Below are 15,948 nucleotides of genomic sequence, written 5' to 3' on the forward strand. Positions count from 1 at the left end.
GGCAGTGTGTTCCAGATTCCAACAACCCTCTGGGTGAAAATTGTTTTCCTCAAATCCCCTCTAAAACTCCTGCCCCTTACCTGAAATAGAAACATGGAAAATAGGAGCAGGAATAGGCCATTCGGCCCTTCGAGCCTGCTCCGCCATTCATTATGATCATGGCTGATCATCCAACTCAGTAACCTGTTCCCTCTTTCGCCCCATACCCTTTGATCGCTTTAGACCCAAGAGCTATATCTAACTCTTTCTTGAACACATACAATGTTTTGGCCTCATCTGCTTTCTGTGGTAGCGAATTCCACAGGCTCGCCACTCTCTGGGTGAAGCAATTTCTCCTCATCTCAGTCCTGAAAGGTTTACCCCGTATCCTGAGACTATGACCCCTGGTTCTGGACTCCCCACCATCGGGAACATCCTTCTGCATCTACCCTGTCAAGTCCTGTTAGAATTTGATAGGTTTCTATGAGATCCCCCCTCACTCTTCTGAACTCCAACAAATATAATCCTAACCGACTCAATCTCTCCTCATACATCAGTCCCGCCATCCCAGGAATCAGTCTGGTAAACCTTCCCTCTATAGCAAGAACATCCTTCCTCAGATAAGGAGACCAAAACTGCACACAATATTCCAGGTGTGGCCTCACCAAGGCCCTGCATAATGGCAGCAAGACATCCCTGCTCCTGTACTCTAATCCTCTCACTATGAAGGCCTTTTACCGCCTGTTGCACCTGCATGCTTACCTTCAGCGGCTGGTGTACGAGAACACCCAGGTCTCACTGCATATTCCTCTCTCTCAGTTTATAGCTGTTCAGATAATAATCTAATAATAATTCCCTCATCTAAATCATTAATATATATTGTGAATAGCTGGGGTCCTAGCACCGATCCCTGTGGTACCCCACTAGTCACTGCCTGCCATTTGGAAAAAGACCCATTTAGCCTTACTCGTTGTTTCCTGTCTGCCAACCAGTTTTCTATCCATCGCAATACACTACCCCCAATCCCATGTGCTTTAATTTTACATGCTGATCTCTTATGCGGGACTTTGTTGAAAGCCTTCTGAAAGTCCAAATAAACCACATCCACTGGCTCCCCCTCATCAACTCTACTAGTTACATCCTCGAAGAATTCTAGTAGATTCGTCAAGCATGATTTCCCTTTCGTAAATCCATGCTGACTCTGCCTGATACTACCACTGTTCTCTACGTGCTCCACTATAAAATCTTTGATAATGGACTCTAGAATTTTCCCCACTATTGATGTCAGGCTGACTGGTCTATAATTCCTTGCTTTCTCTCTACCTCCCTTTTTAAACTGTGGGGTTACATTAGCTACCCTCCAATCTGTAGGAACTGTTCCAGAGTCTATAGAATCTTGGAAGATGACAACCAATGCATCCACTATTTCTCGGGCCACTTCCTTAAGTACTCTGGGATGCATACCATCAGGCCCTGGGGATTTATCGGCCTTCAATCCCATCAATTTCCCCAACACCATTTCTCTAATAATACTGATTTCCTTCAGTTCCTCTCTCACTAAGCCCTGTGTTCCCCAACATTTCTGGTATGATATTTGTGTCCTCCTTTGTGAAGACAGAACCAAAGTATGCATTTAGTTGGTCAGCCATTTCTTTACTCCCCATGATAAATTGCCCTGTTTCCGACTGTAAGGGACCTACATTTGTCTTCACCAATCTTTTTCTCTTCATATACCTATAGAAACTTTTACAGTCAGTTTTTATGTTCCCCACAAGCTTGCTCTCGTACTCTATTTTCCCCTTCCTAATCAATCCCTTGGTCCTCCTTTGCTGAATTCTAAACTGCTCCCAATCCTCAGGGTGTTGTTTTTTCTGGCAGATTTATATGCCTCTTCCTTGGATCTAATGCTATCTCTAATTTCCGTTGTAAGCCATGGTTTAGCTACCTTCCCCGTTTTACTTTTGCGCCAGACAGGGATAAACAATTGTTGCATTTCAACCATGCGCTTATGGTTATTGACCCCTCTGCTGAGGGAAAAAGTTTCTTCCTATCTAACCTATCAATGCCCCTCATAATTTTGTATACCTCAATCAGGTCCCCCCTCAGCCTTCTCTGCTCTAAGGAAAATAACCCTAGGCTTTCTAATCTCTCTTCATAGCTGAAATGCTCCAGCCCAGGCAACATCCTGGTGAAGCTCCTCTGCACCCTCTCCAGTGCAATCACATCCTTCCTATAGTGTGGTGCCCAGAACTGTACACAGTACTCCAGCTGTCACCTAACTAGCGTTTGCGACATCTTCCTCACTACACACATTCCCACCTAGTTTTGTGTCATATGCAAACTTGGATGTACTACATTTGGTCCCCACGTCTAAATCATTGATATATATTGTGAACAGCCGAGACCCAAGCACTGATCCCTCCATACCTACTAGTCACAGCCTGCCAACGCGAGAATGACCCATTTATTCCTACTCTTTGCTTTCTGCCTGTTAACCAATCTTTAATCCATGTCAGTATATTGCCTCCTATCCCATGTGCTTTAATTTTGCTATCCAACTTCCTTGGGGCACTTTATCAAAAGCCTTCTGAAAATACTAGTATACCATGTCCTCTGACTCCCCTTTATCAATTCTGTTAGTTACATCCTCAAAAAACTCCAACAGGTTCGTCAAACATGATTTCCCATTCATAAATCCAGGTTGACTATCCCCAATCGTTATTATTATCCAAGTGTTCATTTATCACATCCTTTGGGATCGATTCTAGCATTTTCCCAACGACTGCTGTAAGGCAGTCCGTTGTTCGTAATGTTCGTAAACATGTCCGTAATTCCCTATTACTGCTGGTTATTCATGTACTTTTCCTTGAAGTAGGACTATGAGAGTGGAAGTTAATGTGCCATTGTTTTCATGGTGAATAAAGTAGTGAATATTTGGAGTATTATAATGGACACAAATATTGGCCAAAAACAAGAACTGATTTTAGCTGAAGATTAATGCTTGAATCATGAAGCTTGCATGATAGACTTAAGTTGGAAATTAAAACCTCCAGGTTTCGGTTTCCTTAATCATTAGAGAAAAACTGTTCTTTTCCAACAATAGTAAATAAAATGGCCTCGCTTTTTTGGACCTTTGAACAATATTGAACTTCAGTAAATTTGTAACCAATATTTTGAAAGGAGCACAGGATTTGGAGTAGTGTTGATGGCTACTTTGGGGAAAGTGATTAAGTCTGAGCAGCAGTCTCAGTGCTGAAAATGACATGATCGTGCCTGAAATAGGGAGGGAAATATTATTAGGCAGGATTCCCAGTGACCTCTGCATCAGTGTGTGCAAGTACGGATGACATGGTTAGGCTTAACTGTGGTCTGCTACTAATTAGCATGCTGTCATTCATTGTTTAGGTTCACACATGATGAATGGTCAGCTGGATGACATACAGGAGAGTGCCTGTTGCCATTGGAACAGTCCTCCAGCATAAGTCAACTTCTTCAGGAGCTAAGAAGGAGAACATTGGAGTGATTTAATATTTTTTTTTAAATCAAAGAAAAACAAAATACACATGACAATCACCAGGCTGGGACTGAAGGAATTCAGCAGACAGCCAATCTTGACAAAGAGTAAGAAGACTTATTTCTCCTCCAAAATAAGGTTTTAAGCAATACAGTGGAGAAATGCATATTCCGCAATACCATGACTGCATTCTCTCATCATTTTTTCTGCCTTTTAATGCCTTCCATAAGGTTTTTGCTTGTAGGCCTCAGCCCCTCCTGAAAGTCTGGACTTGAGCAATGTCTTATTTTTGCACAAACCTGTGACACTGCAAGCGGTTGTCTGCGCAATTTGCACAATTTCTTCGGATATTATCAGTAACATTTCTCTAGCCAAAGGTAGATAGCCTTTCTTGACTTGGGATGCCCATGCTCTCCCCTTTCCCTGTTTGCTGGGAGACATTAGGAATCGACCAGTGAGCCCAACCCTCAATTCTGCTGAATCTCAGGTTCCCTGATCACAGTGATGCTGTAACAAAGGATCCTGTGTGTGTTGCAAAACCCCATTGCATTGCTGCCAAACTCCAAGACCCGATCCAAGTTCTGCCAAAACCATTCCCCAGTGCTATAAAAGCATGCTACCTTATCCAGTACTACTAATTACCAGATATCCAACACCAATTGGCATATTATGCATAGTATCTTTTTTTTAATTCTTTCATGGGATATGGGCATCGCTGGCAAGGCCAGAATTTGTTCCCCATCCCTAATTGCCCTTGAAGGTGGGGGTGAGCTGCCTTCTTGAACTGCTGCAGTCTGTCTGGTGTGGGTATGCCCATGGTGCTATTTGGAAGGGAATTCCAGGATTTTGATTCAGCAACAGTAAAGGAACAGTGATATGTTTCCAAGTCAGGACGGTGTCTGGCTTGGGGGGGCTTGCAGGTGGTGATGTTCCATGTGTCTGCTATCCTTGTCCTTCTAGGTGGAAGAGGTCACGGGTTTGGAAGGTGCTGTCGAAGGAAGCATAGAGAATTTCTGCAGTGCATCTTGCAGATGGTACACACTGCTGCCACTGTGCATCGGTGATGGAGGGAGTAAATATTTAATGTGGATGGGGTGCCGATCAAGTGGGCTGCTTTGTCCTGGATAGTGACGAGCTTCCTGAATGTTACTGGAGCCAGGCAAATGGAGAGTACTCCATCACACTCCTGACTTGTGCCTTGTCGATGGTGGACAGGCTTTGGGAGATAGGAGGTGGCTTACTTGCCACTCAATTCCCAGACTCTGACCTGCTCTTGTAGCCACAGTATTTATGTGGCTTGTCCAGTTCAGTTTCTGGTCAATGGTAAGCCCAGGATGTTGTTAGTTCGGGATTCAGCGATGGTAATGCTATTGAATGTCATGGGGAGATGGGGAGATTCTCCCTTGTTGGAGATCGTTATTGCCTCTTGCTGCATATGGACACGGACTGCTTCAGCATCTGAGGAGTCACGAATGGTACTGAACATTGGGCAATCATCAGCAAACATCCTGACCTCTGGCCTTATGATGGAGAGAAGGTCATCAATGAAGCAACTGAAGATAGCTGGCCTAGGACACTACCCTGAGGAACACCTGAGATATCCTGGAGCTGAGATGATTTTTCTCCAATAACTGCAACCATCTTCCTTTGTGTTATGTATGACTCCAATCAACGGAGAGCTTTCCCCCGATTCCCATTGACTCCAGTTTTGCTAGGGCTCCTTGATGCCATACTCAGTCAAATGCTGCCTTGATATCCAGGGCAATAACTCTCACCTCACCTCTTGAGTTCAGCTCTTTTGCCCATGTTTGGACCAAGGCTGTAATGAGGTCAGGGGCTAAGTGGTCCTGGTGAAACCCAAACTGAGCGTCACTGAGCAGATTATTGCTGTTAAGTGCTGCTTGATAGCACTGTTGACGACATCTTCCATCACTTTACTGATGATCGGGAGTATATTGCTGGGGTGGTATTTGGCCAGATTGGATTTGTCTTGCTTTTTGTAGACAGGGCATACCTGGGCAATTTGCCACATTGCCGGGTTAATGCCAGTGTTAATAAAATCGCTTGACTAGGGGCATGGCTAATACTGCAGCACAATTCTTAAGTACTGCAGCCGAGATGTTGTCAGGGCCCATAACCTTTGCAGTATCCATTGCATTCAGCTGTTTCTTGATATCATGTGGAGTGAATTGGATTGGCTGAAGTCTACCATCTGTGATGCTGGGGATCTCAGGAGGAGGCTGAGATGGATCATCCACTCTGCACTTCTGGCTGAAGATGCCTGTGAATGCTTCAGCCTTATCTTTTGCACTGAGATGCTGGGCTGTTCCATCATTGAGGAAGAGGATGTTTGTGGAACCTCTTCCTCCAGTTAGTTGTTTAATTGTTCACCACCATTCACGGCTGGATGTTGCAGGACTGCAGAGCTCCAATTTGATTCGTTGGGTGTGGGATCACTTAACTCTGTCTATCGTATGCTGCTTCCGCTGTTTGGAATGAAAGTAGCTTCACCAGGCTGACCCCTCATTTTTAGGTATGTCTGGTGCTTCTCCTGGCATGCCCTCCTGCATTCTTCATTGAACCAGGTTGGTCCCCTGGCTTGATGGTAATGGTAGTGTGGTGGATATGCCAGGCCATGAAGTTACAGATTGTGCTTGAATATAATCCTGTTGTTGCTGATGGTCCACAGCGCCTCTTGGATGCACAGAATTGAGCTAGCAGATCTGTTCTGAATCTATCCGATTTAGCATGGCGATAGTGCCACACAACATGATGGAGGGTTTCCTCAGTGTGAAGATGGGACTTCGTTTTCGCAAGGTTGTGTGGTGGTCTCTCTCTGTTTGGCCTCCTTATCGTGAGAGACAACGGGTAAGCGCCTAGAGGTGGTCAGTGGTTTGTGGAACAGCGCCTGGAGCGGCTATAAAGGCCAATTCTAGAGTGACAGACCCTTCCACAGGTGCTGCAGACCAGATTGGTTGTCGGGGCTGTTACACAGTTGGCTCTCTGCTTGCACTTCTGTCTCTTTTCCTGCCAACAGCCAAGTCTCTTCGACGCGCCATTCTTTAGCCCCGCCTTTATGGCTGTCCGCCAGCTCTGGCGATCACTGGCAACTGACTCCCACGACTTGTGGTCAATGTCACAGGACTTCATGTCGCATTTGTAGACGTCTTTAAAGCAGAGACATGGACGGCCGGTGGGTCTGATACCAGTGACGAGCTCGCTGTACAATGTGTCGTTGAGGATCCTGCCATCTTCCATCTTCCATGTGGCTCACATGGCCAAGCCGTCTCAAGCGCCGCTGGCTCAGTAGGGTATATATGCTGAGGACGTTGGCCGCATTGAGGACTTCTGCATTAGAGATACGGTCCTGCCACCTGATGCCAAGTATTCTCCGGAGGCAGCGAAGATGGAATGAATTGAGACGTCGCTCTTGGCTGACATACGTTGCCCAGGCCTCGCTGCCGTAGAGCAAGGTACTGAGGACACAGGCTTGATATACTGGTACTTTTGTGTTCCGTGTCAGTGCGCCATTTCCCCACACTCCCTTGGCCAGTCTGGACATAGCAGCGGACGCCTTTCCCACGCGCTTGTTGATTTCTGCAGAGACACGTTACTGGTGATAGTTGAGCCTAGGTAGGTGAACTCTTGAACCACTTCCAGAGCGTGGTCGCCAATATTGATGGATGGAGCATTTGTGACGTCCTGTCCCATGATCGTTTTCTTGAGGCTGATTGTTAGGTCAAATTCGTTGCAGGCAGCCGCAATCCTGTCGATGAGTCTCTGCAGACACTCTTCTGTGTGGGATGTTAATGCAGCATCGTCAGCAAAGAGGAGTTCCCTGATGAGGACCTTCCATACTTTGGTCTTCGCTTTAAGATGGGCAAGGTTGAACAACCTGCCATCTGATCTTGTGTGGAGGAAAATTCCTTCTTCTGAAGAGTTGAACTCATGTGAGAGCAGCAGGGAGAAGAAGATCCCAAACAGTGTAGGTGCGAGAACACAGCCCTGTTTCACGCCACTCAGGATAGGAAAGGGGTCTGATGAGGCACCGCTATGCTGAATTGTGCCTTTCATATTGTCATGGAATGAGGTGATGATACTTAGTAGCTTTGGTGGACATCCAATCTTTTCTAGTAGTCTGAAGAGATCACGTCTGCTGACGAGGTCAAAGGCTTTGGTGAGATCAATGAAAGCAACGTAGAGGGGCCTCTGTTGTTCATGGCATTTCTCCTGTAGCTGGCGAAGGGAGAACAGCACGTCAATGGTGGAGCTCTCTGCTCGAAAGCCTCAGGGTAGACACGCTCAGCCAGCTTCTGGAGTCTGTTTAAAATGACTCGAGTGAAGACTTTCCCCACAATGCTGAGCCGGGAGATTCCACGGTAGTTGTTGCAGTCACCGCGGTCACCCTTGTTCCTATAGAGGGTGATGATATTGGCATCGCGCATGTCCTGTGGCACTACCAATACTGTCATGGAAAGATGCGTCTGCAACAGGTAGATTGGTGAGCGCAAGGTCCAGTAGATTTTCCCCTCTTGGTTCCCTTACCACCTGCCACAGGCGCAGTTCTTAAGGACTTGGCCAGTTCGATCAGTACTGCTGCTACTGAGGCATTCTTGGTAATGGACATTTGAAGTCCCCCATCCAGAGTGCGTTCTGTGGCCTTGCCACCCTCCATGCCTCTTCCAATTGGTGTTCAACATGCAGGCGTACTGATTCATCAACTGAGGGAGGGTGTAGGTCGTAATCAGCAGGAGTTTTCCTTGCCCTTGACCTAATTCCATGAGACTTCATGGGGTCCGGAGTCAATGTTGAGGACTCCTAAAGCAGCTCCCTCTCGACTGTATACCACTCTGCTGCCACCTCTTCTGTTCTGCCGATGGGACAAGACATACCTGGGAATGGTGGTGATGGTGTCTTGGACATTGGATGTAACATATGTTTCTGTGGTCTATACTCAGCTTTAAAACTAGTAACAATTAATAAACTTCAAGTAATATTTTGGAGAGGTGGTCTTCGTGGTATAAAAGGTTGTTGGCGATATGAAAAAGTTAATATTAATTATCAGAACACTAGAACAAAGAACAGTACAGCACAGGAACAGGCCATTCGGCCCTCCAAGCCTGCGCCGATCTTGTTGCCTGCCTAAACTAACACCTTCTGCACTTCCGGGGCCCATATCCCTCTATTCCCTTGCTATTCATGTATTTGTCAAGATGTCTCTTAAACGTCACTATCGTATCTGCTTCCACCACCTCCCCTGGCAGCAAGTTCCAGGGACTCACCACCCACTGTGTAAAAAACTTGCCTCGCACATCCCCTCTAAACTTTGCCCCTCGCACCTTAAACCTATGTCCCCTAGTAACTGACTCTTCCACCCTGGGAAAAAGCTTCTGACTATCCACTCTGTCCATGCCGCTCATAACTTTGTAAACCTCTATCATGTCGCCCCTCCACCTCCGTCGTTCCAGTGAAAACAATCCGAGTTTTTCCAACCTCTCCTCATAGCTACTTTAAGATTACCTGTACAATGCTCTGTTCCATAAGGAAAGTTTAGGTTTCTGTATTCAGTGTTAAGGATCAGTTTTGTGGCTGTTTTATGGAACATTTCTTGCACTTGAAATTTACTCTTTATTTTGGCTTTTAAAACTGGACTGACTAGAACACTTTTACAGTTTTATCAGGACTTCCTCTGGCATGTATTCAACTACTCAGGCAATGTAGTTCACTGCTTTGTTGGATGTTACTTTGTATTGGTACAACTTGTTGAGTGTCAAGTCCGCTTAAACTACTGGGTCACTTTTGATTTCATCCATGACCATTTCAGCACCATTATTGGAGTGTGTTATTACTTTTCTTCCTTTCTGCATTGCTTTACATTTGTATTGTTATGCCAATGAGCTTTGTTGACAAATTTCTTTGATCCACTGACTGGAGATCTGAATTTATATATTTTTAAAAGACATTTAAAAAAGTAACGCTACAAGGATGACTTGACTGGCAGCTTAAGATGGCCACCTAATTTGCAACACTGTATCCTACTCTGCAGTGCTGTGAGGAGGAAGACAAAATGTCTGCTCATACCCCAGCAAGAACCAAGACCCAGGAAGTTTAAGGGAACTGCTTGTTGTTTTTCTTTTCAGCAAGAGAAAAATACTATTGTTATGCTTGAATGACTGAGTGACTGTCATGTGACAAGCCCCTCCCCATCTGTGGTTTTAAGCTTGTGTCTTTCTGCAGCAGAGAGAGGAGAGGCAACTGGACTCTGACACGTGGGAGTCTTTCTCTCTCTCTCCCTCTCCGTTCTAGCTTGAAAGCTTTCAAATCCTGCCTGTTGACTGACCACCTTTGCATACTCCGGCTACTATCAGAAACCCCATTGGAGGAATTCATCTGCATCGCTGTCCCCAAGAGACCCACTGAGCCAGTCACATACCTTTTTAAACTAAAAGCCTCAGGACCACCAAATTCAGCTGGAAGCCAGCCAAATCACCAAATGCTACAGAATGTATAACCCTTTTTTCTATGGACCCTAACTCAACAAATCTACCTTTCCCCGCTCTGTAACCTAATTGTGTGTGTGTGAATGTAAGTTGGCGTGTTGTTTATTATTTTTATTAGTCAGTTTCAATACAATAAAGTTAACCTCTTTGTTAACTCAAGAAAACCTGTCCGATTGATTCTTGTTATGATTGTAGCAAGTAAGTAATTAAACACCTACTGAATTGGCCAGTACATCCACGTCAAGAAACAATTAATAATAATATAAAATAAAAACAAGAAATGCTGGAAATGCTCAGCAGGCCTGGCAGCATCTGTGAAGAGAGAAGCAGAGTTCACGTTTCAGGTCAGTGACCCTTCATCAGAACTTATGAAAGAATTTCAGAAAGAATTAAATTTGTTATGGTCAAACAAGGAGAGGGAAAAGAGGGAAGCCCTTTGACCCCCTCCTCATTTGACCTTAACAATATGCATTAATTTTCACCTGTCTGCTTACATTTTCTATCCAACTCATTCTGTAATTTCTGAGCTTCTTTCTCTGAATCCGCTACATTTTTCCCTTTGGTATCATCTGCAAATACGATAATTTTTCCTTGAGTTCCTGAATTTGTTATTCATGTGAACTAGAAATAACAGTGGTCCAAACAGTTAGCCATGGGGCATCCAACTCTACCCAACCCAGTATAACTGCTCTAGCATATACTTGTTGTTTCCCACCCATCTACTAATTTCTTATAAATTCCTAAAGCCTATCCTGAATCCCTGTAGCCTTGAGTTTAACTAATACCCTTTTTCATGTCAAATATGTTTTGGAAGTCTGTATATATCATGTCATAGGGCTTTCTACAGTTAACTAAGACGTTTCCTCACAGACGTTGAGGAGGTTATTTTTGCATGATCTTCCCCACTGAATCTATATGCTGACTTTTGTTAGGTTGTTAGTGTACAAATATTGCTCACCTCCAATATTCAGTTCCTTTAATTTACTGGAAATGGAAGTTTTACAAATTAACCTGTAGTCTGCTTTATCACCCTTTATGAAAAAGGGTGCCATTTTTCCAGTTTACTGAAATTTTCCCAGTGATTCCTAATGTGTTCTCACTCCCCTGAACCATCCGCAACACTTTTTGGACTTTGGTGTACTCTTCCACAGCTTTCTCCATTGTCAACTGGTTCCTGCCTTTAAATTCTGCCTTGAAGCACGAAGGGCACTATTAATGAGTTGCTCAATTATAGTATCTTTAAAAATATAAATTCCCTGAAAGAAATAAAAACTGCTTCATGAACTGCTCCAGTTTCTGCACTTTCTAAATGTTTAATACAAAAAAGATCTTTCAAGCCTGACCTCAAAAGAGAAACTGTTGCTGAATTTGCATACAGAATGAAAGAGGGTCTTGTCCGAAATAAAGCTTTGACAATTAAATTTCCTGTTTCTAAGTATTTTGGAAAAAGCGAAGAAACTCGCAAATAATGGTTTGTCTGGCACAAGGAAGGTGACATTCACTCGAGCCCAGTCACTGCTTCTCTTGTCACTTATGCAGAAATTTCTGATGTAATCCTGTGGACAACTGAAATAATGCTTATGAATGATATAGTATTGCAACTCAGTATTCAATAGATGCAGAAATCAACAAGCGCATGGGTAAGGCTTCCACTGCTGTGTCCAGACTGGCCAAGAGAGTGTGGGAAAATGGCGCACTGACACGGAACACAAAAGTCCGAGTGTATCAGGCCTGTGTCCTCAGTACCTTGCTCTACGGCAGCGAGGCCTGGACAACGTATGACAGCCAAGAGCGACGTCTCAATTCATTCCATCTTCGCTGCCTTCGGAGAATACTTGGCATCAGGTGGCAGGACTATATCTCCAACACAGAAGTCCTTGAAGCGGCCAACACCCCCAGCTTATACACACTACTGAGTCAGCGGCGCTTGAGATGGCTTGGCCATGTGAGCCACATGGAAGATGGCAGGATCCCCAAAGACACATTGTACAGCGAGCTCGCCACTGGTATCAGACCCACCGGCCGTCCATGTCTCCGCTGTAAAGACGTCTGCAAACGCGACATGAAATCGTGTGACATTGATCACAAGTCGTGGGAGTCAGTTGCCAGCATTCGCCAGAGCTGGCGGGCAGCCATAAAGACAGGGCTAAATTGTGGCGAGTCGAAGAGACTTAGTAGTTGGCAGGAAAAAAGACAGAGGCGCAAGGGGAGAGCCAACTGTGCAACAGCCCCGACAAACAAATTTCTCTGCAGCACCTGTGGAAGAGCCTGTCACTCCAGAATTGGCCTTTATAGCCACTCCAGGCGCTGCTTCACAAACCACTGACCACCTCCAGGCGCGTATCCATTGTCTCTCGAGATAAGGAGGCCCAAAAGAAAAGAAGATTCAATAGATAGATGGAACAGTGCAGCACAGTACAGGCCCTTCGGCCCACGATGTTGTGCCGAACCTTTAACCTACTCTAAAATCAAACTAACTACCTACCCTTCATTCTACTATCATCCATGTACCTATCCAAGAGTCGCTTAAATGCCCCTAATGTATCTGCTTCTACTACCACCGCTGGCAGCGCATTCCACGCACCCACCACTTTCTGTGTAAAGAACCTACCTCTGACATCTCCCCGAAACCTTCCTCCAATCATCTTAAAATTATGCCCCCTGGTGATAGCCCTTTCCACCCTGGGAAAAAGTCTCTGGCTATCCACTCTATCTATGCCTCTCATCATCTTGTACCCCTCTATCAAGTCACCTCTCATCCTTCTTCGCTCCAATGAGAAAAGCCCCAGCTCCCTCAATCTTTCTTCGTAGGACATGCCCTCCAGTCCAGGCAGCATCCTGGTAAATCTCCTCTGCAACCTCTCTAAAGCTTCCACATCCTTCCTATAATGAGGCGACCAGAACTGAACACAATATTCCAAGTGTGGTCGAACCAGGGCCTTATAGAGCTGCAGCATAACCTCGCGGCTCTTAAACTCAATCCCCCTGTTAATGAAAGCCAACACACCATACGCCTTCTTAACAACCCTATCAACTTGGGTGGCAACTTTGAGGGATCTATGGACATGGACCCCAAGATCCCTCTGTTCCTCCACACTACCAAGAATCCTGTCTTTAAGCCTGTATTCCGCATTCAAATTCGACCTTCCAAAATGAATCACTTCACACTTTTCCAGGTTGAACTCCATCTGCCAATTCTCAGCCCAGCTCTGCATCCTGTCAATGTCCCGTTGCAACCTATAACAGCCTTCCACACTATCCACAACTCCAGCAACCTTCGTGTCATCGGCAAACTTGCTAACCCAGCCTTCCACTTCCTCATCCAAGTCATTTATAAAAATCACAAAGAGCAGAGGTCCCAGAACAGATCCTTGTGGAACACCACTGGTCACCGAGCTCCATGCTGAATACTTTCCATCTACTACCACCCTCTGACTTCTATGGGCCAGCCAATTTTGTATCCAGACAGCCAACTTTCCCTGAATCCCATGCCTCCTTACTTTCTGAATGAGCCTACCATGGGGAACCTTATCAAACGCCTTGCTAAAATCCATATACACCACATCCACTGCTCTTCCTTCATCAATGTGTTTTGTCACATCCTCAAAGAATTCAATAAGGCTTGTGAGGCATGACCTGCCCCTTACAAAGCCATGCTGACTGTCTCTAATCAAACCATGCTTTTCCAAATAATCATAAATCCTGTCTTTCAGAATCCTCTCCAATAATTTGCCCACTACCGACGTAAGACTGACTGGTCTATAATTCCCAGGGTTATCCCTATTCCCTTTCTTGAACAAGGGAACAACATTTGCCACCCTCCAATCATCCGGCACTACTCCAGTGGACAGTGAAGACTCAAAGATCATCGCCAAAGGCGCAGCAATCTCTTCCCTCGCTTCCCGTAATATCCTTGGGTATTTCCCGTCTGGCCCCGGGGACTTATCTATCCTCCTATCATTCAAAATTTCCAGCACATCCTCCCTCTTAACCTCAACCTGTTTAAGCATATCAGCCTGTTCCACGCTGTCCTCACAAACGACCAGGTCCCTCTCACTAGTGAATACTGAAGCAAAGTATTCATTTAGGACCTCCCCTACCTCCTCCGACTCCAGGCACAAGTTCCCTCCACTATCCCTGATCGGCCCTACCCTCACTCTGGCCATCCTCTTGTTCCTCACATAAGTGTAGAACGCCTTGGGATTTTCCTTAATCCTACCCGCCAAGACTTTTTCATGTCCCCTTCTAGCTCTCCTAAGTCCATTCTTCAGTTCCTTCCTGGCTACCTTGTAACCCTCTAGAGCCCTGTCTGATCCTTGCTTCCTCAACCTTAAGTAAGCTTCCTTCTTCCTCTTGACTAGCTGTTCCACATCTCTTGTCATCCAAGGTTCCTTCACCCTACCATCCCTTCCCTGCCTCATCGGGACAAACCTATCCAGCAGTCGCAGCAAGTGCTCCCTGAACAACCTCCACATTTCTGTCGTGCATTTCCCTGAGAACATCTGTTCCCAATTTATGCTCCCCAGTTCCTGCCTAATAGCATTGTAATTCTCCCTCCCCCATGTATCTTAGAATATTAGTACAGCATTTAGTATTTATTTAGTAACTGTAGTCAGTTAGAATACAGTCACTTGAAAAATGTCCTGGTCATTGAAAGAAACCCAACCCCATATCTGTAACTTTATGGAATGTTGTTCACTTTACAAAATATAGAACATAGAACAGTACAGCACAGTACAGGCTCTTTGGCCCACGATGTTGTGCCGAACCTTTAACCTACTCTAAGATCAAACTAACTACCTACCCTTCATTCTACTATCATCCATGTACCTATCCAAGAGTCGCTTAAATGCCCCTAATGTATCTTAGCTGTCATTTTATTTCAGTTTATCTGAAATATGTACTTCATTTTCTTCACAGCTGTTTTCTAGATATTTATTGCTGTTAATATTGGGTGGCATTACTTTAAAATTTGAAGTATGTTTGAGCAATTTTAGGTATTATGTATGGAAACATTTTGCCTAAGGAAATTTATTCTAACTTGAAAAATACTTGAATTTAGTCACTATATTTTTGCACTAAAATTGAAAACATCTCTCTCTATTTTAGACACTTGGGGATTATGATTTTTCTCGAGTTTTAACTCAATTTCTGCCTATGATCAAGTCCCACGGGGAGAGAGACTATTTTGATTACAACCCTGAAGAAATTCTTGTTCTATTGGTTTACATCTACTCTGTCGTTGGAGAGCTGAAGTTGGACAGCATGGTGGATAAAGCTGAACGTGAGGTCAAGAAAGCCTTTCTGCAGGCATTGTGTGATGAACCGAACTTATCTGAACTACTTCAGAAAATAACAGGTGGGTTTGAACTCCACTGTATGCTACCAGTATCAATGCTCAAAGGATTATTATACTGAAATCCCAACTAGAGAATCCCAGTTTAATTGGTGTTTACACTTGGGCTTCCCGAGGAGAGTTCCATGAATCTTGATCAAAATGCTTTAATGATGTGAAGTCAGATGGGACTTGGATGACACTGACGGGAGGTCAAGTATTCTCTCATCATAGATTAAAGTTATCTTCTGAGAATTAATTCTGTCCTCTCAACAAGAAGAGCATGGATGAGGGAAAAGGAGCAGGGATGACTGGGAAGCAGAAAAATAAATAGAAACTTTTTTAAATAAAAGGGTAGCTGAAAATGTTTTAAATTTGTATTGCTCCTTCACATTTGTGTAATGCTATCTATAGATACATTAGTGAACCCAGAAAAAAACAACGTATCGGGATTACTTTGTGAGCTGCACTACTTTATTTTTGAACAATATTTCTGTTTTGGAAGTAACAGAAACTTAAAGATTACAGTATGTCTTTAATCATCCACCATTGCAAGATTGTTTTCCACATCCTTATGTAGAACTATTAACTGATAATTAGACAAGCTAGTCTGGATGCTT

The 15,948-nt window shown here is 44.5% G+C and overlaps 1 protein-coding gene across 4 annotated transcripts in view; it reads left to right on the plus strand.

Annotated features, from left to right (window-relative positions):
- The window catches only part of scfd2 (sec1 family domain containing 2), a 422,892-nt gene that overhangs the window by 182,604 nt on the left and 224,340 nt on the right, over positions 1-15,948 (plus strand). For all 4 annotated transcript variants that reach the window (XM_068035388.1, XM_068035379.1, XM_068035369.1 and 1 more), the window contains exon 5: positions 15,103-15,352. In XM_068035388.1, the coding sequence (XP_067891489.1) occupies positions 15,103-15,352 (250 nt within the window). The remainder of the gene's footprint in view (positions 1-15,102; positions 15,353-15,948) is intronic.

The sequence above is a fragment of the Heterodontus francisci genome, chromosome 1, assembly GCF_036365525.1.
Source record: "Heterodontus francisci isolate sHetFra1 chromosome 1, sHetFra1.hap1, whole genome shotgun sequence".
Classification (NCBI taxonomy): Eukaryota; Metazoa; Chordata; class Chondrichthyes; order Heterodontiformes; family Heterodontidae; genus Heterodontus; species Heterodontus francisci.